The sequence below is a fragment of the Populus nigra genome, chromosome 6 (genome assembly GCF_951802175.1).
Source record: "Populus nigra chromosome 6, ddPopNigr1.1, whole genome shotgun sequence".
NCBI classification, from domain to species: domain Eukaryota; kingdom Viridiplantae; phylum Streptophyta; class Magnoliopsida; order Malpighiales; family Salicaceae; genus Populus; species Populus nigra.
In genome coordinates, this window is record NC_084857.1 from 13044233 (window position 1) to 13069595 (window position 25363).

The 25363-nt window shown below is 33.9% G+C and overlaps 4 protein-coding genes across 7 annotated transcripts; 2 read left to right on the top strand and 2 right to left on the bottom strand.

The window, feature by feature from the left end:
- Positions 1–4714: 4714 nt before the first annotated feature.
- LOC133697626 (uncharacterized) lies at positions 4715–6528 on the top strand. Of its 2 annotated transcripts, none has more exons than XM_062120316.1 (3): positions 4715–4936; positions 5026–5114; positions 5248–6528. In XM_062120316.1, exons 1-3 carry the CDS (start codon positions 4865–4867, stop codon positions 6134–6136), a joined length of 1050 nt encoding a protein of 349 aa, XP_061976300.1. In that variant the 5' UTR covers positions 4715–4864; the 3' UTR covers positions 6137–6528. The 2 variants fall into 2 exon arrangements, with proteins under 2 accessions (XP_061976300.1, XP_061976301.1); XM_062120317.1 differs by having other exon boundaries at positions 5029–5114.
- Positions 6529–8257: 1729 nt separating this feature from the next.
- LOC133697627 (uncharacterized) lies at positions 8258–11677 on the bottom strand. The gene is made up of 2 exons (XM_062120318.1): positions 10797–11677; positions 8258–8712 (listed from the first exon to the last, which is right to left on the bottom strand). Exons 1-2 carry the CDS (start codon positions 11036–11038, stop codon positions 8655–8657), a joined length of 300 nt encoding a protein of 99 aa, XP_061976302.1. The 5' UTR covers positions 11039–11677; the 3' UTR covers positions 8258–8654.
- Positions 11678–13209: 1532 nt separating this feature from the next.
- On the top strand, positions 13210–18560 carry LOC133697123 (actin-related protein 2/3 complex subunit 2B-like). The gene is made up of 10 exons (XM_062119496.1): positions 13210–13366; positions 14305–14371; positions 14674–14881; positions 15904–16070; positions 16695–16772; positions 16890–17022; positions 17261–17352; positions 17474–17530; positions 17794–17845; positions 18121–18560. The coding sequence occupies exons 1-10, from the start codon at positions 13308–13310 to the stop codon at positions 18318–18320; spliced, it is 1113 nt and encodes a 370-aa protein (XP_061975480.1). The 5' UTR covers positions 13210–13307; the 3' UTR covers positions 18321–18560.
- On the bottom strand, positions 13886–23757 carry LOC133697124 (uncharacterized). Of its 3 annotated transcripts, XM_062119497.1 has the most exons (8): positions 22612–23757; positions 20555–21773; positions 18898–18971; positions 18708–18784; positions 16863–17040; positions 15847–15906; positions 14602–14818; positions 13886–14351 (listed from the first exon to the last, which is right to left on the bottom strand). In XM_062119497.1, the coding sequence occupies exon 1, from the start codon at positions 23485–23487 to the stop codon at positions 22615–22617; it is 873 nt and encodes a 290-aa protein (XP_061975481.1). In that variant the 5' UTR covers positions 23488–23757; the 3' UTR covers positions 13886–14351; positions 14602–14818; positions 15847–15906; positions 16863–17040; positions 18708–18784; positions 18898–18971; positions 20555–21773; positions 22612–22614. The 3 variants fall into 3 exon arrangements, with proteins under 3 accessions (XP_061975481.1, XP_061975483.1, XP_061975482.1); XM_062119499.1 differs by lacking the exon at positions 20555–21773; XM_062119498.1 differs by lacking the exon at positions 15847–15906.
- Positions 23758–25363: the final 1606 nt, after the last annotated feature.

Genomic DNA, 25363 nt, shown 5'->3' on the forward strand with positions numbered 1-25363 from the left:
TGCAAAATAGCATAACAATATTTTATAGATTTGATTTTGAATCTATGTAAGTAAATAATAGAGTCTATGAACTAATTTTATAGGTTTTAGCAAAACAATGAGAAATTCCAAATTTTCTAAAAAAAAATTTAAATTCATTATTCAAATAAATTTTTTGAGATATTTAAAAAATAAAGAATCATCCATTTAAATTATTTTTTAGAATGAAATTCAATTTAAAGTAATTTATAAGGTTACAATTAACATGTATATCCTTTTTTAAAACCTAAAAGAGTTCATCACCAAATTTTCATCAGGGTTTTGAATATTTCAACTAGAAATTTGCTTTGATCTAAGTCATAAATTATTAAAATTTTAATTTGTCCCATCAAATCAAATCCAAGAAGTATGATTAGGGGTAATTTCTACAATTTGTTTTTGACAAGAATCAAATCAAAATTAAAAGTGTTACAAGCCCCCTAAGTTATAATTTATAGAGATATGTTTATTGTAAAAAACACTATGTAGGCCTAATTGGACTCAAACCAATGATTAATACTATTGTATAGTTTTTTCATGTATCATCAAAGCCTTTGAAGTCTTGCAAACAAATGTGTTTGGAATACTTTATCTAGCAAAAATGGGGGGGGGGGGAATACTTACAATGGGTATTATTATCTTTTATTTATCATCAAAGCCCCCTCAAGTCCCAATAACATCTTTTGTGTGTACAAAATGCCATAAAAGTTGTTTGATGGCGTAGCCATTGAGTGTAGTCATGGGCGTAGAGGTATGCATAGTCGTAGACATAATTGTGGATGTCACTGTTGGTGTAGTCATAGACATAATTGTGGGTGTTGTTATGTATAGCCACTAACGTAACCTAGGCATAATCGTTGGCTTAAACTCTAACATTTCATTGGCATATCCATAGACATAATTGTTGGCATATCCACCACTGCGTTGAGGTTTCATCATCTATGAAAAGAGCTTTTAAGAAATAAGAATGAACTGACTTTTTGTTCATTTCCACATACAACACCAAAGATGAGGCTGACAAAAATTCTCAAGAGAAAGATTAGGGGTGCTTTTCATAGGATGATAAAATTGGACCCAAAATACTAGGCGAGCTCAACAACATTTACAAGAACAACATTATGATGCTTAAGTCAGTATAGTGTTTGTACATGTGATAAGGAGAATGAGAATTCAGTTGCTTAAATGTATTTTAGGCTTTGTTGAAGTCTTGTATTAGACATGTATTGTGTTAGGCTTTAAGTCTAGAAAGATGAGCTTTGGCCTTTTGGCCTCTTTCTTTATTCTTCTAAAGAGATCTATTTATATATTTTTTATTAAGATAAATATCTAGGACATTTATAGAAATATGTACATTATATAAAATACCATGTTAACCCAATTAGACTCGGCCCAATAATTAATATTACTATGTAGTTTTTTCATATATCATTAAGTCTTAACCAACATGTACTCAGATAAGCATGGCCCCTAGGCTTAGCTTTATTGTCAAATAAATTTTGAGTAAAGTTTTTAAGGCAAAAAATTATCAGGTTCTTTATTTATTTTTTATGATGGGTAATTAAGAAAAAATATCAAAATTAATTATGGTAATCAATATAATTAATTAAATATTAGTTTTAGTTTTAGAACTTGGTATAAAAAATGGTTGAAGGTGAAATGTTTTGCACACTAAGCAATATTTATTCAGCCTTCTCTCCTTTATTTTTTCCAACTTTTCTTCTCATTTTCTTCTTCTATCATTCTAGAGTTTAAATTCAAGTATTTCATATATATATATATTTCTTAGTTAGTTTTTCTAGTTTGTGAAGCTTGTTTAGGAATGCAACTAATAAAAATGGTGGTGTTGGAATCCTAAGAGGCTAATTGCAATAAATTATTTGTATCAATTGATGATTAATAAAATCTTTATATAAATGATGAAATCATTCATAATAATATTGTAATTTGCTCTTTTTTTTTCTAAGTGTTTTAATATGTAAGTATATTCAATATTATATTTAAGATATTCTCTATATGTTTGTTTTATACATGCTTTATCTAAAAAACTAATTTTAATCCTTAAACTTATAAAGCTGTTGTGCAATTTTTATGTTTATGTTTGTGCTAAAGCAGTTTTAGGCAAATTGCTTAAACCAACCTTTAGTATTTCTCTCTAGTCTGTATGCTAAAAATACATAACTAATAGAATTAAGCAACTTTAATCTTTATCTTCATGCAATCTTACATCTAAATCTAATTAATCTAAATATTAACATATAAGATCTCATAAAATTCTCTATGTTGTTTTTCTAAAAAATCTCAGAATAACTATATACAACATGGAGAAAAATAAGTAAAAGAAAATAATGATGTACAAATTCTTTGCACGATAAAAAAGTCATCTTGTCTGACATTGAGAGCTTGTTTGACATTGTGGTATCGAGTATCTTTCAAAATGTTTTTTTATTTGGAAATGCATCAAAATAATTTTATTTTTTAAAATTCATTATTGATATCAACACATCAAAATGATCTAAAAACACTCAAAAATTTATTTTAAAAAATTTACTTTTAAGAAAAAAATCAATTTTTTTAAAAGCACTTTTGCACTGCAAAAACAAACGGTGTCTGAATCCATGATGGACATTGGATTAAAACTTTGTTGTTCTTTTGGTGTTTGAAAAAAAAAGCAATAATTTTGTAATCTAGAACTTGGATATGAAAAATATATATAAAAAAATTACCATGAGAAGGGTGACTCTGCTGATGTTGCTTGCTTTAATGGTTTTCCAAATCTAAAAATATAATAACCATGTTTTGTTAATTTGATCAAGATAGAATGATGTTTTGAGGAGATCGATTGGTTACTTTTTTGGGTTTATAAGTTTGATCTGCCATTAATAAGGAGATGAGTGCGAGATGATGTTTTTTTGTTGCCTCTTCAAAGAAGATGTAGTTGGATTGTGATTAAAAATATGTGTCTTTGTAAACAAAAAAGAGATCTTGCTATTAGATTTGAGAAAAATACAGGAGGAAGGCTAGTTTTAATTGTGGATTTCCATGGTAAAATACCCATTTTGCTTTCCTTATTGAAAACCATATAACTTGTTTCTAGAGATAAAATCATTTTTTTCACGGGACCTATTTATCATTACTAGATTGAATGAGAGTTAGAATGGTCTTTTAACCTTTTATTTGCACATTATCATTATTAAAATACCTTTTAGAGTCTAATTTGCTTAACTGTTTAGGTTGAGGTATTTTTAGTTTTCTATCCTTGTCAGCATATTGAAATTACTAAGGTACGTTTAAAAGCAAAAAAAACTATAGCTTAGGTTAAGGAGCTTTTTGGTCTTTTTTGTTATGGTTTTTTTATTAATATTATGTGTGGTCAGGGACACTTAGATCTTTTTATGAATTAAATGGAAAAAAAAAAGAGAAGAGTTATTGGAGCGTGGAGCTTGTGGAAGGCGTCTGAGTGCTTTGTTCGGCACGTCCTGAAGCCTTAAAAGGCCAATTTTCGTCTCTTTTGATGAATCATGTGGCAGCGCATTCAATGGGACAAATTATATAAGGTGTTTTGCGGTGGTTAAGCGGTAAGCCCCCCCTCTCCTCTCTCTCTCTCTCTCTCTCCTTCTCTCTTTCCCTCGGAAAACATGTTGACTCAACCAAAATTAAAGGTTGTCCTCCATTTTCTTTTTATTTCAATTGTGACCCTTATTTTTTAATTGTTTTTTATTTGTTTTGAATTATTTTTTGATTTTTTTTTCAATTTCATCCCTTATAATTTGATTTTAGGGTGCATGACAATATAGTTTTTAGTTTTTAATATAAAATAACCAAACCAAACTGAAAACAGTGGGTTGAGTTTCAATTTTTAAAATAAAATAATCAAACCAAACCAAAACATGTTGGTTGGAACTGGTTTTAGTTCAGTTTTGATTTTATTTTTTATATTTTATAAAATTTTAATTTAGTTATTTTTATAGATAAAAATCAAACTAAACCGAAAATGATCACTCCTAACTCCTGTTGAAATGAAAATAACAGTATTAATAGCAAAATCAACCAATAAAAGTAAAATCATGGCTTAAAAGTAAAAAACTATAAAAGAAGAAAAATCATGTAAAAAAAACAAATTTAAATTAGTAAATCAATAGAGAGAGCTTTCTAATTATGTATGGTTTTGTTGGATTCAAGGGAAAAACTAGAGATTGAGAAAGAATGAGGGAGTAAAGAGAAAGGAGAGGGCGGTTGTGATTTGGAAAAGAGAAGGTGAGTTTGTGAGGACTGAAAAAAAATAATATTTTTAAGGTTATTTTTATACATGTTAGTTTAGAGTTTAGTTGTTGGTTGAATTAATTTTAGATTTTTAAAATCAAAACTAAATTTATAATTTTTTTAGGTTTAGTAATTGGTTTAATTAATTAATTCAATTTTTTTTCAATTTGATTTTTTTATTTATTTTTCTCACTCCCATTATAAAATTTGATTGAAAATTAAAATAAAACGATAACGATAACGATGATAATAATAATAATTAAGAAAAAAAAAAAACAGAGAGCCGCAAAGTTAGATCGGGACAAGGTTTTATAATCTATTATCTGCCCCTTTTTTCTGGATCTTTGAATAATTAATAATAAATTGGTGCACACACATTGACATCGTCCTTGTCCTGGTCCCGACCCACCACCACTCATACAATCATTAAAGCCTAACGTTCCTATTTTCAAAACCCGTTGGAGCCAGAAATGGTTTTCAAATCCACACCACACTTCACTCAAACCCTCCTTCTCTCTCTCTATTTTTAGTCAATCTCGCCATTAACAACATCCTCTAATCCTCGAGGTTGGTCGGTCTCTGCCTGATGGGTTGCTTTCTTGGCTGTTTTGGCTTGTCTTCAAAGAGAAAGCGTAGAAAACCGGGTTATAGAGACCATGTAAGCTTGCTTATATATTTCCAACATTCATTTGAATTAATCACCAATCTTCTTCTTCTTCTTCTTTTTTACTATTTTTTTTGATGTAGCAGAAACTTTGTAGTTATGAACCTCTAGATTCTGTTTCTACAAACCTTCCCATTACAGGGAAGCCCGTAACCTCTGAAGCTGAACTCAGGTCCCTCACTTTATTTACCCTATTTTTCAATCATTTAATTTGCTGTTGTATGTTTCGTTGTTTTGGGCCTCTCTCTTTGTAGTTAATCTGTGCTCAAGTTATGTTCTTTGGTGTGTGTTTTTTTTATTGACAGCAAAAGACCCAAGGATTCCTTGAACTGTAAAGTTAGAAAGAAGGTGAGCTTCAATTTGAATGTTCAGACTTATGAGCCAATTCCGAAAGAGGAAAGCACGAGTGATTACTGGGGAAGTGATGAGGAAGAGACTAGCAAAGATGCTGCAAAACAAACGCAATCTTCTTCTCTCTCTGAAGCGGATTCAATCGCGTCCAAAATGGCGTCTTATCCACCAAATTATAGATATAGAAACTGCATTGACAGCTATGATGAAGAGGATGGAATAGCGTATGAAGAAAGTGATTTGGATGGTGATGATGATGAATTCGATGACGAAGAAGAAGAAGAAGAAGAAGAAGAAGATGATGATAACAATGGCTGCAATATAGATGAATTGAGAGTAAATCAAAAGGAATTTTCTGGGCAATTCAGCTCCCTATCTGCGAGTTCACAGAATAAAAATTCTTTGACAAAGCTGCGAAAGGACACAACTGAAAATCTGAAGTCCCTTGGTGACTCAAATGAGGGAGGATTGAGATCGCGTCAATATGTTCATTCTGTGCTGAAACCAGTGGAAAATCTCAATCAATGGAAAGTAGTGAAGGCAAGAGGAACGCAACCACCTAAGCAACAGATGAAAGAAAATGTAGCCCTTGAGGAACACCCACTGAAACCCCTTAGTTCAATCTCGAATATCAGTCACTCCACACCTCTCATGCAAGAAATTGCAGTTGATGCCAGCCTCTCAAACTGGGTGGTTCCTCCTGATTCTTACCAGAAGATAACTGCATCCAATGATGTTGAGACCAAGGCGCCATCAAAGAATGCTTGTTTGACAGACAGTACATATTCATGGAGAAATAGAGAAGATATGCCCATTTTAGACATTATCAACTTGGAGGCCTGATAAGAAAATTCCATTGTCGCCGTTTTCCGTTGTCTTCTTCAAGATAGTGACGATTCGATTAAGAGAAAAAAAAAAAACAAAGATAAGGATTCAAACTAAAGACCAATTTCATGGAAATCTACCACAGGCAAGAAAGTGAGAACGGTTGTTCTCATATGAGGTTGGGATGAATCTGTGGATAGAAATACAGCTGAGGTTGCTCTTGTTATTTTCTGTAGCCCATTCTGGGCAAGTGTGAAACGATCTGGGGTGATGCATTTGTGTCTTTTTCTGATTTTTTGATCCACTTCTTGACGTTGTTTTGGTATAGACAAAGTGGGCTTTTAAGTATCTTATTTCTCACCATCATTACTTTATTATTTAAATCTCCCTCCCCTTCGAGGTTTGCTGTTTGTCTCAGAATCAGAACTAAGCAGAACTACTCAATTTCAAATATCATCATTCTCAATTATTAAACATTTCAGAGCCAAAATTAGTCGCTGGAGAATCACTTTCCACGCCAATCCGAAGACAAAAACAGTGATAAATGATGCACAACATGCAGAATACTTTCTAGTTTCGGAGAATCATTATTCTCAATCACTAAACATTACAAGAGCCAAGATTAGTCTATGGAGAATCACTTTCCACGTTAATCCGAAGACAAAAGCAGTGGTAAATGAAGCACAACATGCAGAATACTTTCTAGTTTCTGGAGAATCATCATTCTCAATCAGTAAACATTTCAGAGCCAAGATTAGTCTCCGGAGAATCACTTTCGACGTTAATCCGAAGACAAAAACAGTGGTAAATGAAGCTCAACAAGCAGAATACTATCTAGTTTCTGGAGAATTATCATTCTCAATCATTAAACATTTCAGAGCCAAGATTAGTCTCCGGAGAATCACTTTCCACGTTAATCCGAAGACAAAAACAGTGGTAAAAGAAGCACAACATGCAGAATACTCTCTAGTTTCATTTATGGTAGAAGACCAACACTGGTCAGTAATGTCTTACAATGAAATTATGTCCTCCTTCCAACACTGGCTAAATGGAGACGAATGTTCAAACCAAAGACTATTACTTTAAAAAAACTGTTTAAATTGAGATTCCTGTATTAGCCTGCAGGGCCGCAAAGTTTCGATAGTTAATTAAGAAAGAGTAGAAGGGAAGTTGTTGAAATTAAGGTTATATTCCCTGAAATAAAACTATTTTTGTTTTTTATTTCTAGTTTTTTTTCTTCCCTTTTCACTTTTTATTTTCCAATAAAAAGTGACAAGCATATTTATTTATATCAAGTTTTCACATCAAAATTACAATCAAAACCATAAATTTATAATTATAGAATATTAATTTTATTTTATTCAGATTAAAAATTATCGTGAAAAAATTATGTTGTTAACTAAAAATACCTATATTAAATTTCTAATAAAAAATAAATTTGTAACACTAATATAAATAAAAAAATTATCTTTTACATTACTAAAAAAGTATCTATATATATAAAAAATTATTTTATTCATGTCTTTACTTCATTTAAAAAACAATGAACAAGTTGTAAAAAAAATCTATGAAATACTCCTAAAAAATGTTTTTCAAACCCAGCACAAACTTAAAAAACTGAAAAATTAGTTTTTAGATTTATGAATAAAGAAATATTATATTTAAACATGAAATTGTTGTTTTTTCTTTTTCTTGGCTCTAATTTTATAAAAACATTTAATGTATTATTCTATTTCTAAATAGTTCTTAGACATCCCCGTCATAATGTGGCATAAACAAAAACAAAAGTAATGTTTGGTAATTTAAAAGTGATTGTTTTTTAAAATATTTTTTAATTAAAAATATATCAAAATAATATATATTTTATTTATTTATTTTTTATATTAAATTCAAAAACATTAAAAAAATAATTTTAAACAAAACAGCCACGGAAACAAACACAGCCTTTCCTAAGAAGGGAAAGGAACACAATAAGAGCCCACTCACCCCCACCCATCAATGCACACATCATGCATAATACGCCTGGCATTAACTCATGATCACTGTGTTCATTATTCCAGACTTGATCTGTATACATCCAGCAGCCTGCAAAACCAAATGTGGCATGATAGGAATAATGGAGTGCTCATAAAGTCGAAGTAAATGAAACTTCATGAAATCGTCATTGAAAATAATCTGAGCTTTGTTCATCTCTTCATATATAATCATGTGGAAAAGCAAAAATGTTCAGTTTTACTTGATATCCTATGCCACATGGTGTAAGCTTGATCATCGTTATTTCAGTCTGCTTCATTTCCCAGGATGAGGTCCCACCAATATGAAGCTGCTTGTTTGAAATCTCACCACAAAAACCATCTAAGAGCTCTAATTATATTTCCCTTCGGCAAGCAGCGCCAAAATGTTGACAGGGATTGCAGGTGCCTCAATTACAACAAGAAGTTGAAACCAGTCCTTCACACAATTATCATGCCGTAGCTGGAAAGAATGCCCTTCTAGCTTGTCCAGCAGATATCTACAAATTGATGTACTGACATATCTACATTATCGTACATAAGCAGGAATCTGTATCCTCTTCGTCAGAATCACTAACGTCGCTGCAGCCACAAATGGAAAACTGGAGTGAGGGGTACAATAATCGTCAACTAACATGAAATCTATGAACAGAAGTGATTCAATGCTCAGATAAAACACATCACATGCTCAAGAGTTTCTTGTGGACACATGTAGATTTTTAAGTTTTCAATTAATTATGACAGGGACGTAGTAGAATTGAAGAGCTGAAAAGGTCACCTAATGCTTTGCACTGACCACAGATTGAATTAGTTGAGTGTTTCACTAGTTCATCAAAATGATTGCATGTGTGCTAGTTATGGTTGTTTTGAACAAAACACCAGGATCTTCCACCCGCATTAATATCACAGTAGAGAGCAGGTCAATTTTTGAAGCTCCAAATGACATAACAATGAGAAACATTACCAGTATAACAGGGTCTTGTTCTGGAGGGAATAAATTACATCTGTTTTTTTCTTTTTTTGGATTATTTTCTTATCTTAACTTTCAATTTACTCATATCCTCCTTGCAGCCCTCAATTTTGGGGAGGCATATTGCAACAACAGCTCGTTCCTTTTTGAAGGCCCATTTTAATGTTGGGTGAGGCTGTCATAATATGAGTTAGTGGACTTGCACCGGGTAATACTAAATTCTCTAAATGAGATGTGAAGGATAAGTTCAGATCAGTGTGGTTGACAAAGACCAAATGTAGATTTCAACATCCACACTTGAACTGCACTGAAGCAGCTGAAACAAGGGATCTGATAAAAATCCACCAGATTACTACTATTAGCCTTCTTTTTTTCATGAAGCAATGGAGAGAAATTTGGTACTGAGAAAGATAAAAGAGTAATAAATAATCCTAGAAGAAAATTTTGTTTCCTGATAGAACCTTGAGAGGATACTAGAAAGAGAGAATGAAAAATCTGACACAAGATTACTAACAAGATCCACAAAATAATAATAATCTGATGGCATATATGGGTACACTAAATACAAACAAAAGCCAACTGAAAAGCAACTGTTCTTTAAAACTTCAGTGTAATCTTTATTTCTCCCTTTTTTGATCATTACTTTATATTGTCATAACCTGTGGTTCCAAATAATAAACAAACCTCTCCTTTCATCAGAAACAGAGGTCACTTAATGTCCAAATTTCAATAACACTAAAGGCAGTAACTGAAGCTGTTGAAATTTCTTAAACACAGGATGACAAACAGATCAGAAAATAAAAATCAAGTACTTACACATCCAACTTAAATAGGTAACCCCAGCAAAAGTTAAATAATTTTTCAGGAAGTTTCAAACATTATAATGATAATATTCATTTCTCCAAAAGGATGATTAAGCCCCACAATTATTGTTAGATAATGTTGAATGGGCTTCTCCTTTTGATTCTAGATGAATAACCGCTTGGCAAGAACATTGGCAATGTATCCATGGAAAAACACAACAATGGTAGTTCAAAGATTAGAAGAAAATAGGCTTTGTAAGTGGTAACTTATGTCATAAGGCTTCCAAACTAAATAGAAACAGGACTGGGTTTAAGACTATCAAATGAATACAACGTAATTTGTTATGTAATGACCATCAATGGAACAAGCCCTGTCAGTTCTAGCTCTTACAGCCAGATATTTCTGTAAACGGGACTGATCAAGAATCTAAAAAACGGAATGCGAACTCAAGAGGGTCAAGCTCTGCTTATACCACAAACACTTTGACTCACTTCAGCCTGATCTTTAATTAAAGTTCATTCCAGAAACAATTGCATGGTATGCATGGAACTTGCATAATATTTGTATTTCATACAGATTCACTTCTACTCAAATTGAGAATTCAAAGCCAAAACAAGTCATCAAAATGCTTGCAAATAACTTAAAAACCACCAGGATTACCCCACCCAGATCTATCAATTAATCTGAAGCTAATCTGCTCATAGATGATCAAGCACAGCCAGATTATATGCCCTGCACGTGTACGCCAACTTTTCTTTTTGATAATTAAGTCATAACTAGTTTCCAAAACTAAAAACTCACAGCTCAACTTGTGAACCAAATATCAGATAATAACAAAACCATAGCCAGAAAAGTAAAAAAGCCAAAATTCCGAAAAAAACTATAAAATTACCTGGGTTCGAATTCTAAAACCTCCACCAGCTTATTCCCATTATTATCATTCCACTGAACTTTTCTCCTGACTTTGTCTGAATTTCTTGACATCCCACCTTTCCTAGGAGGCAACAAAGCCTTGAACTCACTATAATCTTCTCCATTCCCTTCAACATCCTCCTCAGCTTTTGGAGAGTCTAGAGTCATAATTAAAGGCTCGTTTTTTAATCCATTAGCATCCTTATTAACATGCTTGTCCATTGACTACTAAATATACACCCACAATCCTAAAAAAGAAAGAAAAGCAAAGCTAAAAAAACCCAATTCTATCAATCAAAAAAACATATTTAACCAAAATAACACCAACCCAGATTTCTAAACGTCAAGAATCAACAAACCTTGACCCCAAAACCCAAACTTTTTGTGTGGTCAAGGCTGTTTTGATAGGGTTTTGACGATCAAAATACAAGGTCAACGCTTGTTTTTGACATGATCGAACTCTGAACGAGATTAATAAAATACAAAATCAAGAAATCTAAAAGAAAAGGGGCGTAAAAAAGAGAAGTTATTGAGAGGAGGAGGGAATAACATTACTTTCCCAAGAAAGTGAGAAAAAACAGGAGCTTTGAAAAGAAAAGAAGAAGAAGAAGAAGAAGAAGAAGAGAGTTTCGTTTTAGCTAATTGATAGATGAATGAAAAAGGAAATGAACGTTAAGGCAGAGAAAATAAGATTAATCGTACAGAAAAGGAGATCAAACAAGTGACGAAATGAAACCATTTAATTTTAATTTAATAAAAAAGAAAAACCGAAGATTGATTTTTTGAGGAACCCATAAAGATAGAAAACATAACAGAGAGTTGTTTTGTAGTAATTTTTGTATCACAATGTACATAAATTCGGCATGAGCCTTTGTTTTCTTCTTAATTAATTCTTCAGTATTATTATTATTATTATTATTATTATTTTTTTTTTTTTTGTAAGTGGTGGAGAGGAGAGGGGAGAAGATACAACGGCTGGCGGTGATTAAAGTGCGGTTGATGGTGTACGTTAGTTTAAAAAATAAAAACTATATTTTTTTTATTTTAAATTAATATTTTTAGATTATTAATATTAAAAAAAATATTTTAAAAAATAAATAAATATTTTTTTAATAAATAAATATTTTTAAAAAATAATTGTTCCTACTTCCCACAACTTCAAAAACCTACATGCTATGGAAAGTTGGTGGTACATAGCTGTCAGTGGAAGAGGAGACAATTTCAATGTGGGGTTCTTTGCTTCGCCTTGAATGTTGATTATTCTGATACAAGTGGCCTTTGGCTTTGGTGAGACCCTGAGACCAATTCCAATTTTGTTCTTCTTTTTCTTTTCTTTTTATATATATATATTTGCTTGGAAGTTAAATTTTTTTTATTAACGTGGATGTTCGAGTCAGTTTACATGTATCTTGATTAATTTCACGGGTTCTAAAACTAACGACTATATAAGCCTCCAGTAGTTATTATATTAATAACCATATAACTCGAACCTGAGATCACAAGAAAAATAAACCTTTTAGTCTTAAGTTTTTATCGTTGAATTACCTACTATATGATTCTTGGAGATAAATTTTTGTTTTTACAGTGAGTTGAATTAATTATAGCTCATCAATTGTTAGTCCTGTGTATTGTAATTTATTTTATTTTTTTAATTAACTTTTAGATCGGTGTTATTCTCATAATTGTTAGTAATTTATAGTTTTATGAGGGTTTTTTCTTTCTTTTTAGATTCATTGTAGAATGCATTTATATTTATTTGAGTCAAAGCATGCATTTGTTTCATCTTTCCCTATCTATTGACTTTGTTTTTAACAGTTTTTTATATATATTTACATGAAATGTTTTGGGGAAAACAAAATAAGAAATGAAACATCATATAATCTTACAATTGTTTTTTTTTTTCTGGCACTTTCATTGATAGATTAAACAGTGCCATAAATGATCATCAAGCTGATGCAAAGCTTCCTCAGTTCAAAAGAAAAGGAGTAAATAATAATCCAGTCCCTAAATTACTGCAAGGACAACCAGCAAAAGAAATGATATTATATTATGGATGGAGCTAGGAAAAATCAGTGGAGAAAATCCAGTGGGTACGTGAGAAGAATTTTCTAATCTGAAATTGTGTGACTCGCAAACAACCCACGCAAATTGAGTATATGTGCTTTCACAAGCGAAGCTCATGGCTCATGCAAGTATTATTAGACTTATTAATGATATACAATCCTCAAAGAAAAGATTACAGTGGGAGGGTGTGGACAGGTGATCCATTATGCGTACTTTACAAACAACAAAGCAGAAGGATGGAGAAATGAGAGGGAAGTGACGATGGTAGGTACTTGCTTCAAGGGTTGCTAAACAATGATGGCAGGACTTCAACTTGCTTTCTACTCAAACTTCATAGATATGGACAAAACCATTTGGATTTAAAGTTGAACATCTCAGTTCATTTCCACCACCATGTGAGGCAGGGCTTGAGAGAGGTTTCTTCAACATGGCATGCTTTGATAGGGTGTCGCCCGCGCTCAGGGAGATCCTGCTCAAGCTATACCGGTAAGTCTTTCTGGGATGCCTCTCACCTCTTCTAGCTTTTTTCTTTTTTTCAAATGTAGGTTTTCAAGGATTTATTACCTGGAATATTGAATCTAGACATAAGAATGTATATTACCAAGATATTAAACATAAGATTTTGTGGCTAAACAGGGAGGGTGAAGGTAGCTTTCTCTTGAATGATGACTCTATAATTGTCTGGTGGATAAAATAGACTGTGGTTTCCAGGTAGATAAGCAATGAAACGCAATAGTTGGTGGGTGGGGTAAAGCTGAACAGCTCCCTCAAGTGGAAACAGCTTGTGATGGGCTGTTTCTTTTAGGTTTGCCAAATAAATGAGTGAGCATGCAACATAATAAAATATGAAATGCTTCTCCCAGCTTCATGGCTGAGATCAAACCATGATCTATGATTGATGACATCATATCACTGAAGAAAGCAAAACAGTTGAGAACTCAACATGACCTTTCATGCGAAACAAAGCCAAGCACTGAACTATTTATCTAAATTCCACAAATCGCATGTCTCAATTGATTAAATTTCTTCCCTTTAAGATAAATTCTCCGTACAAGATGATTTATCATTGGCTTACCCGAAATAAAAGGCAGGAAATTAAAAAATAAATGTATGTTAAGTTCTGCTAAGGTATCTCATGGACTTCTAATGTAAAAGGTCCCCAAAGTCTGTGGAACCATTTCAGCATATTTATACAAAAATAGAAAACGGAAGCCATTCTAGATATCCATTCTCTAGTAGTAGAGGAAAGGAAAAGGAAACTCGGAAAATGCTACCCTTGAAAGTAGTAGGCTTTCATTGCTCTGGACGAATTTGAAGTTTCTTTCTTCTCCTTCACATCCCAAGTAGCAAATACTGTATCTCAAGTTGCAAGGATGATTAACAAAAAACTATGTTGAAAATTGATGTGCTTCCTTTCATGATAGCGCTGAGAAGCCTGTGGAGATTGACCATCACTTGTATGAATTTGGGTCTGTGGAATACCATGTTCAGGTTAGTCTATTGCATTCTTAGCATGATAAAGTTTAATTTATTACAGATAACTTGTGTCAACATTCACTTTCTACTTGATGCAACCGATTGTAGTTGACACCACATTAGAATGTCCAAGTAATTGACTTGAAAAGTAGTTGGAATGACTCAGCATCGAGAAATATGCAAGAATTCTAGAAATGATTGTGATTAAATGCTGAGTGCATACTCAAAAACCACATGCCCACTACCTGTCAACATATATATAGGCTGTCAACAAAATGTTGAGAACTATTCTGATAATCATCCTGTAATATTCACAGTCTTCAGCAGCTGATCTACAACATAACTACTTGTCAATATCAACTCCACTACTGTCCCAAGGAGCCCTGCTATCATACGGGTTGTCATCATACACCATGCAGATGGTAAAACAAGTTTGCTCGGATGCTGTGGAGATTGTTGAACCTGCAAAAGAAGGATATCAGCTAACCCTAAAGCTAAATTTTGCTAAGGTTCCAATTGGAAAAGGTTTGCTACTTCTTCAAATCAACACCAATATTTAAAAAAAAAAAATCTTGGTGCTTTGTGACACATAATAGTACTATCTTGCATTTAAGCATGTTATTCCTTCTATTCACCAAAAAATTTAAGAATAGCTTTCAGTATACTATAGTATCAGTACGGAGTTTACAGAGAAAAAAAAAGTTTCAAAATCTCCATCTACAAAAGAAGACTGAACTGCACACATGAAAGGAGAAATATGTTAAATTTCTGATAGGAGGCTACCTTGAAAAAAGAAAATAAGCTGGAGCTTGAATGAGAAGATTGTGCAATTTCTTAACACAAACAAGAAATACAAGAACTGTATGCAGTAAATCTGAGTTCAGGGTTTATAGCAAAGACAGATTAACAGTACAAAGAAAAGTTTAACCACCCAAACTAGACAAACAACACCAACCATTTTGATCAACTAAAATGTAGCACTGAAATAGATTTCCTCTTAAATAACAGAATTCCTGATTCAGCCAAGTACCACCATTCACAATCTCAGGATTTGAAGACATCCATACAGGGTTTTCCATGACACTTGAATGTAGGAAATAAAAAGATTACCTGATAATACTCCTGAAAAGAAGTCAACTCCTCAGAAAATAGTATCACATGTTTAGGTGGGAGTTGAAATAATAATAGAGTTGAACAAAAGGATTTGAACATATGGCTTGTACTAAATATAGACATAGCATTCAAGTCAAGATCATAAAACTAATTAGAATTAGCGCTAAAGAAACTTTATGCTAAATGACTTGTCATTATAGCCAGTGCAATCTTCAAAATTTTGAAGCATGAAATTAACATCTTGATCTTTGCTTTGAAACAAGGGCCACCTCGGGTTCTGTTGGTGCTTGAAAAATTATCTAAGCATTTTGTAAGGAATGAAAGAGGAAAGAACAAAATCCTAATAGGAGATGCTTATTTTTTGTCTATTTTCATACCAGGCTATCAAATTTCCACACTTCATAACCATGCTGATACATATTTTCCTTTTCCAGACTCTGAAAAAGTGATTACACAAATTTCGTCAGTGCAAGCAGTTATACTAAGTTCCCAGCTGAAAGAAATGTTGAGAAATGTCAACTCCCAGGATACATCCCAAGGAATGAATAAGCCAATTAAACTTGTCTATCACCCAAGAGAACCCTTCTATGTCATCAGACAGGTATTACCGCTCATGCAATCACCATCTTCTTCTAATTAAGGTCTCAATCCCCAAGGGACAATATTAGACTTGATAAAGTATTATCATAGTGAAAGACTGATTTTGATAACAATTTTGTCAGTCTACTAATAACTTCCAATGACAGGGTGCCAGATTTTGATTTCAAGATTTCTGAGTTTTGTAAAATCTTTCTAGAAATGCTTAAATACAGTCTGGCCAGAAACTTGTAAGGTAAATAAACTCATTACCAATTTGGCAGTCTAGCCTTGCTCGGAATCTGGCCAAGTTTTACACTTGAAACAGTTCTGGCATTTCAGTCACATTTCAAGCCATTTTAAATGATCAAACAACTTAGTTTTCAGCTAAATCCAACCTTTTATATCCTTTATGAAAATCTCCACAAAACAGCAAGGTAAATAAAGATATCAAAACATAATATGCTAAGAGATGGACATGTTTGATTAAGTTCATATCCGCTAAAAGCCACCCTCTTCACTTATTTGATATAATAAAAGCTGAAGTAGATCACTATTTAGAATTGGCAACAGCACCACTACCAAATTTTGACTACCACACATATTTGACTCCAGTTTACTAAATTAAAGTAATTTTTTTGTTTAACAGCCACAAAAAATCACAGCAGTATTCCCAATGCGTTTTAGAGAGCACTCAGATGTGATTATTGCGACAGCCTTCTTTCAGGTTTGCAAAACTCTAACATCAGAGACATTAACTGATTTTTGGTCCCGAAGTTCTCTTGTTGGTATTTAGAAATGATGGTATCTTTATTACCTTTCATCCTTTTCCTTTTGGGATTAGGAACTCATGGATGTGGGCAGCTTAGAAAAATGGGCTAAAGCTCCACCTTGCACCTGGTCACCCATTCCTCCACCAGAACTGAGAGGAGAACCTTTAGAAGATTTAAGCACCAATGGAGGGTTTGTCTCTTTTGGTATCCCCTTGCTCATAACTGAACACAAAACCATGCATAAAGTGGCTTAAACAACAATTCCATCATTTTGCAATAATTATCATTGAAAATACAAAATTGCTTGACAACTAGTTATAATTTTGATACACAAAATATAGAAACGAAATTCATTGATCATGAAACTTTTCATTTGGCTATTAATAAGCATTTGTTTTCCTTGAGCATGTTTAAGCTAACGTATTTGCTGCCATATTGCCAGATATCTCTTCACGCCATGTTGAAGGTAAAAAACTAGACAAAACTGTATGGAGTCTATTAAACTTCTATGCCTACGTGAAAAACCATGTTAAGGTAATGCTTTCTATCAAGGTTTTTTCTTTTATTTATTTCTGATGTTCTTTGGGCATGAGGGGTGTTAAGCACGGGAGTTAATGGTGCATACGTCCTTTGCTGACAAGATTTTTTCTTATAGTGCACCAGAGGTTTCATACAAAGAAGGATGCAAAAGCGTTTGGAAAGTTTGGTTGAGGTGCTGACAAAACCTAACAGAAGTAGCATCATATTCTTAGTAAACTTTATTCAGATAACCAAAAAGCACTACATTTTTCCTCTCTTGTTATTGAACAATTAACTGTTGCATTTCAATTTTTATTTTTCTTCCCCTGCACTCCAAAAGGTAATTTAGGATCTAACCTAGCAACTCCGCGTTGCAAGAAAAGCAATCGTGAGTCAATAATACATCTGCCCTCAACAAGAGGACAGCAAGACTAATTTTCTTGCTGCAACTTGCAGGTCCTGCACGAGGAAAAATTGGAAGAAAATGGAAATGTTAAGAAGGTCAAAGGTAAAGTGTTCAGGTCATTTATGTTATCAGAGAGAAAATTAAAGAAAAGAACAAGGGAGAGTTCTCTTTTGCTTCACATAGAGGCACCGGATGGTCTCTATATTTTGATGAATGCCGAGCTCAAAAACACTTAACTAATCCACAAGACATCCCATCATATATATGAGACTTAGAGAAATCACACAGAATGATGACAAGAGTGCGGGTTAAGAAAGAAGTGGCAAATAGGTTTCCTTTTACTTTTAGCTAAAATTCATGTTTTTTTTGTTTTCCAGCACATGCAGAAAGCAGGTATGGTGGAAAACTGGTAAGATTATCAAAACCAAAAAACTTCAAAAGAAGATGTCGTGATTTAACCAGGAAGATCATGCAAATTCGTTTTCGGATTAAAATCCATGGATTTCGGCATTTTCATAGACGTTGGTTTACAATCCCAAAGTTCTCTTCTCCACTGGGATATACTAAACTAGAATAATTTAAACTCCGTGTTATATATTCTTATTTTCAGTTATCAGATGTACTTTTGTGCCATATGTGAACTTCTATCATAACTTGGGTTTGTCTTGTAGAAGTACATCAAAGCTGCATGTTACTCTAATCTACTAAGGTTGTGACAATAGCAATATAGAAACTTCAAGAGCCATCAGGCCTATCTTTAAATGTATCTAACCATATTGACAATGACACTGTAATGAGAAGTTTGAAGTTCATATCAGTTCATACACAAACAGGAAAAAGAAAAGCAAGATTAGTTAAACTCATGAAACTTCCTCTAATGTGACATGCATATTAATGTGTTTATAACTAGAATTCAAAATCTGATTTACATATTAAACTATATAAAGAGGTCAGAGAAACTTACTAGAAATTTTCAGCCAGTCATTGCTTTTCTGAAAGTCTTGAACGAAGACTTTTATAAATTTCCTTCTTTTGCTGAACCTTGTAACACAGCAACAAATAGCAGTTGAAGCATTATTTCTGTGGATAATAAACTGGAATCTATCATAGCCAGCATACATATACTATGCTTTGCACACAATTCTAGTTCTTACTACTTGTTAAAGTTTCGGCTGCTATCTCCTTCCTCATAAGCACACCCTTGTCATCAAACCTTCTATGAAGACACCTGTAAGAAGGAAAGGTAATTATCATTAGATAGCAAGCAAAACCTGCTTTTCAGGGCAGTAGAACCATGAATTTCAGATGAACCTATGTAGTTGAACTTCTCTTCAGCTTACTACTGCGTGCCCCAACTAGAAAAACATCAGAACATTTACATTGAAAATGACTCCAATAGGTACACTACCTAGATCACCAAAAGAACTGAAGCTAATGATGTATGATTCCACTATATCCACTTAAAAGATGATAGATAGGATTTCTCATATGCAGGGCCACTTAAAGAATACTAAATCCCTCCCTTCATTCCAGTCTGTTTAAAGCTACAATTTCTTGTTTTTATTCTTTCTTTGCAACTTCAACTCAAGACATTTTCGGTTTATTTGTTATTGTCTTGGCTCAATAACCCTCAATCTTAAACTATTTAGGTTCAATTCCATGAATTTCCATCCAGATCTATTTTAGGTAAGATTCTTCATAAATTGTTACAATGATAAACCATTATTTATCACTCTAACCCATGGCATTTTTTCCATCCACCCCCCTTGTCTGTCCTAATACTTAACGTGATCACATTCCTCATCAGTTCATTTAGATTTTGATGTTGGATGAGAGTAGATCATCCTAATTTCTCCTTTAACTTCCCTTCAACAGGAGTCACCCCCACCATCCCAATTATGTACATGTTTCTTATACAGACTTGACTTGTTTATTTACACATCCTGACATCCATAGTTATACCCTCATCCCTTCTACAGTACAATCACTCTTCCTCACCACAGCGCGCGCACATGCTATATAGGACCTCTCCAACAACCTTCCCTATTTTATTTTTCTTAATCAGCTATACCTCCACCTTGGTGAAAAAGGAAAAACCAGGTTGTCTAAATTTCTTCAAGCAACCTTAGTTGTACAATAAGGCCCTAAGACTTTTCTATTTGCTTCACCTTCTGAAGTGGAACATGCGGACAGGCAAAATGGATAGGCAAAATCATGAATGAGGTAAACAAACCAGACTGATAAGCAGAATGATAGTTGAGGAATAGGTATATAAATATACATGAAAATCACAATGTCAAAAATTTTAACAAGGGAAGTCAACTACCAAGAAATGGTAATATTTTTGAAAAAGAAAAACCTCCTATGTTCCTTTAATATAGGACGCAGTTGCAACAGTTCCAGTTTGGTAAACGAGAGGAAGAAACCTCCAAGGTAGATCAGTAATTGAGGACTTAACTGAACATTAAAATACTAAACCAGAAGACAAGCATCTGGTACCTTAAAGGTCAAAAGCCAACAACATCATTTGCTGCTGAGAATTCTCAAAAGTGATAATATAATTTCCAATTTGACTTGTGTGTTTACTGATAAATGTGGATGAAAACTGAACTAGAAAAGGTAAAAAGTGTGTGCGCACACAAGCCTGCATGGGTATGCTTGAGTGCGTGTGTCTGTGGGACAGAGAGAGATGGCAACAAAAGTATAACATGTAGAAAGTACTCATTTGTTAGCACAAAACGGACATTAGAACCCGAGAAAAACTCATCATCTAAAACTGTATTTTTAGAAAAGTTATGCAATTTTGCTTACAGGATACTAGAAACATCTTGATTTGAATCACATCTATTCTCCGACTCATTTCTTCTTTTATCCAGGGGCACATTCAGATAAGTCTTTCTTCAGTAGCATGCTATAGCACCAACCAAATTTAACATATGACTCAGATGTTGCTCCTGCATCACTTCTTCCTCTTCTGAATGCCAGATCCTTCTCATGCTCCAACAGCTAGTTTTTCAATAAAGCATCTTGCAAGCAGATCACTGGAAGGACAATCACATTCCATTTCTTTGCACACTTCGATGGAAAAAATTGGGAGGGGGGGATAAATTTCAGCTTCATACAACAAATATATTAAATAAAGGTTCCATGATAATCAAAGATTACGGTTTTGTGAGGAGTGGAATGGGAGAATGAGAAAAGAAGCTCTCCAGCAAAGCATTAGCACCTGAGTTCAACAGTTATGAACACATGAATTGGTAAGGCCATGGTCTGTCAGTGAATTCAAGTCACCATAAAAGTCCTTACGTTTTACCATGTTCAAAATCTGAAGTCAAATTCTCAAGACCTTCTAATTGTCTCCAAAGACATATTGAAGAAATAAAAATCATTAAGTAACGGCTCCACTTCATGCATTTGATCCACAAAAACAACAATTTCTTCAACTTGAAAGATAGTGACACAAAGGAATATAAAAAATCCAACCATCATTATCAAAGATCCCATGATATTTCTGCCTAGAATCCAAAATTTCATTGAAAGATACTGTGTTTCTACTACATACTGTCATGAGATGAAATCTTAGTCACTGCAGAACTGAAAATTTGTAAAGCTTGTAGGTATTTACTTCCATATGAAAGAAAAATCAAAACCCACCTGTCTAAAGTGTTGAACTTTAACACTTGATCACTTCAGAGGTGTAAAGAATCTGTGGCCATTATCATCCAGTTGAATTACTAGAGTTAATCAAATGTGATCATTCATAACAACAACATGAACCAATGCATTTGGGAGGAGCACAAAGCAGTAACAAGCTATCTATTTCCTGCAATTTGGAGGCCCACACTCTGCTACAAATGTTACTGATGCCAATAGGCAACTCCAGCAACCGTTTCCTAGAACTATTTACTGGTTACTTGCAGCATTACAAAGTAACAGCCTTTACCCACAAGCAGGAACAGATCTAGAAGCCCTTCCCAAATATATACACACATTCTTTTTGGCCCCTCAATCCCTAAATCCTTTGCTGCCCCTGCCCATTGAAGGAGGCAGAAAATGATACTCATGTCAGGGTAATCTACGCAAGCACATGTTAGTAAGGCATTATAAGGATCAAGGCATTTTTTCTATATCACATACATTTCATAACATGTGTGTGTGCGCAAGCGCGCATGTATATGATTCTGAGATTGTTTCCAATATATCATATCAGCAAATGGTAATATGTTTGAAATTCATTCTGTATGCAAGTGATCTAAACTTTAGATACAGAATACAACAAAACAAGAGCTCAAATTGCTTCAATGTTTGGCAATTCATCCATGTTTGTACTCTTTATTAGATTCCGAAATGTATTTTTTTACTGTACCTAAATGCAAGAATAGAGGAACTTAACTTTAGAAGCATGTCCTGCTAAACAAAAAGGAAATAAAAAAATTCCAACCGATTCTGCACATGATAATATATGACATTTCGTCTGAACACTGCTTTCATTTTCCTACAGAATTGAAGCTGTATTTGGCTATTTGCATGATTACGTTATGGCCTCTAATCAAATACACAAGTATGAAAGCAAGTCTATCCACCTTAATTAGTCTTATAAGTTCTGATTGTATTGCCAGCGCTATTAAATAAATGAAAACAATAAATTAAAAAAAAAAAACATATTCATGCACTGATAAAAGGTAATTCGACAATAAAAGGACAATCTAGTATCCAATTTCTGTGTGTAAACAGCAAAGGCTTGTCAGGAAAAGAACACCATTGCCTTGTATGTATAAATAAACAATCGATTCAATTCCATTAAACAACAAAATTGTGTACTATCAATACAGGGAAAAAGGCAAGAAAATAAAAAAAGAAGAACATACACTTCATTCCACTTCAAATTCAGGAAGCGCCCGCATCAAAGCACTCTCAGAATCAAGCCCTGCCAGCAAAGGTCCACTTGCTTCACCATGCCTCAAATCCCTATTACTTGACAACAATCCAAACAACCCCAAACTCACAAGAAAGACCACGATTGCATGCCCAACAAACATCAAATTCACCAATGCCACACCCCTCAACCCATCCTCCTCAAGATCACACTTCAACTCAACATTTCCACTTCCAGGCAAAATCTCAATCTCATGACACCCTTTAAAACCAAAAACATCAGTATACAAACACAACCCAGCTTGCAAAAACCAAGTCCCTTTCAAAACCAACCCACAACAGAAACAAAACTCAGCAAAAAATGCACCAGGCCTAATAGCCAAATACAAACAACAAAACCCACAAACAAGACTCAAATCACCACACAAACCATAAACAACCTCGACAACAAGACCAGAAGTTCCCTCACCAATAAAAGAGTACTCTACGAAAAACAAAATCCCACCAAACACAAACAAGAAATTATCAAGAATGACTACAGGGTCAATGGCATCACGTAAAACGAACAAAATTGCCAAAACCCAGTAAAGAAAAAGAAGCAATGATTCATGCAAGAAGGAGAAACGGTAAGTTGTGTGACCAGTAGTAATGGAGAGGAAAAGAAAGATTAAAGAAAAAGAAGCAATAGGGAGGGCTACGGTGAGGACGTACAAATCAAGATTTTTCCATTTGGGATCAGAGAGGTACCATGTTTTGGATCTAAAAAGAGATGGGTTCTTGAGGTAAAGAGAAGACGAGCAAAAGAGACGGCGGATGCCTATAGGGAGAAGGAGAAGAGTGACGCACAAATGGGTTACAAGTGATGCCATTTTTTTCTTCCTCGTTTTTCCTATGTTCGATTGATCGTCTTCCAACTTGTCCTTCTGTTTTGAGGCCGGTTTCAGTTTTTTTCGGTTGCAAATGGCAGGGGCAGTCAGATTTCATGTGGGCACTTCAACATGGCTTACCTTGTTTTAAGATAGAAGACACAGTTTGCAGAAAATACATTAGTTGTTTGACTCGAAGGATTAGGACAAATCCATCAAACAAATATATTTTAAAACAATTTTCCAGTGAATTTAACTCTTTACTGCCTTCTTCTCTTTTTTTTTTTTTTTTTTTTGATTATCGTGGGTGTCCGGGCCAGCTTGCGCGCACCTCGACTAATCCCACGGGCCCTGAAGTTAACGACCATGTAAGCCTCCAGTGGCCATCATATGAGCAGCCATAGGGTTTGAACCTGAGACCTAAGAGGGAGCAAACCCCTTAGTCCCAAGTTCTTACCACTAGGCCACCACCTAGATGGTTTTTACTGCCTTCTTCTCCTTCCCTTACGTTGTAGCCAAATGCTCCTAAAATTAGGTTGGCTATCATATCTAAAATTCTAAATCTCATATCATATTATTATGTTATCAAAAGCAAAACTTTCATGGATTTAATTATGTAGGTCAAGTGTAAATATTTTATTTTTTAATCGATCAAAACTGTGAATTTAGTTTTGATATTCGAGAGTTAATTAAATCTATTTGTAAAGTGTGGATGAGGATTGTTATTTAAAATTTTTTTTAAAAAAAAAAATATATATATATATATATATATGAAAATAATATTTTTTATTTTTAACATTAAAATCATCCAAAAATATTAAAAAAATAAATCCAATTTTGATATTTGAGTGCAATCCCAAAGAGGGCTAGGGTTAAAAACAAAACGAGCGATTATATTCTGAAAATTTTTACTTAAATTTGACTTGTGACCACGAATTGGAAAACTTGTAGTTACATATATCCATTTGGCTGTGCTATATGAAAACAAATTAACATGGATTATTGCTGACAACAAAAGTCAGTGCAGGATTAGAGAAGGTCAATGGAACAACCATGCTGAGCAAGTTGTTGTGATAGAAGATGAGGTAAGAGACTGGGTCACAGATCTCAAGCTGTCCTCTAATGAACAAAAGCTGATCACACACCCCCATTTTGGTCACTGAAACTTCCATGCTCAGCTACTCCAAGAAGATCCAAACCGCCTGCAAATAGGTGGATTGATCCCAAAAAGTGATGGGGTTGCCTGAAGATATATATTGCCCCCAGTCCATTCATCACATTTCAAGCCTGAAGCAACTGACCCTTTGTAACCCTGCGCATCCTGTTTCTTCCTCTCCAAAAAAATAGGATGCCACTGTCCTGACAAACATTTATATGTCAATGGCCTAGTTAGCTCCTGCAGAAGCTGGGACTGTCAAGACCATTGGAGAAGAGGAATAAATTTGGAAACAATGAGTGAATGAAGAGTAGATGAAAATCTGCAAAATGCCAAGCACATGAATCCTCGACCCCACTGAAGAACCACTTCAGCCCCAGCAGAAACCCAGGCTCAGATATCTACCAAGATAACTTGAATACATGTTTTTCTGCGAGGTGAGCTCCTGCATATGTGTGGAAGTTGTTGATTATAATCATGAACTTGCGTAGTTCCACAAGACCAAAATCCCCATAAAAACTCACAGCTAACAGAAGGCTGTGACCGTCCATCCCAACCGTGGGCTTAACATCCTCTGCTCTATTGCCAGAGCAATCATCACCTGTGAGCGGGTATCTTCCATTGCAAGCACATATGTGCAGACGTGAGTTTGTATGGCAGTATTCTCTTGTCTAGTAATGGCGTGTTTAGGAGTGTTAAGATCATTACATCAAAATAATTTAA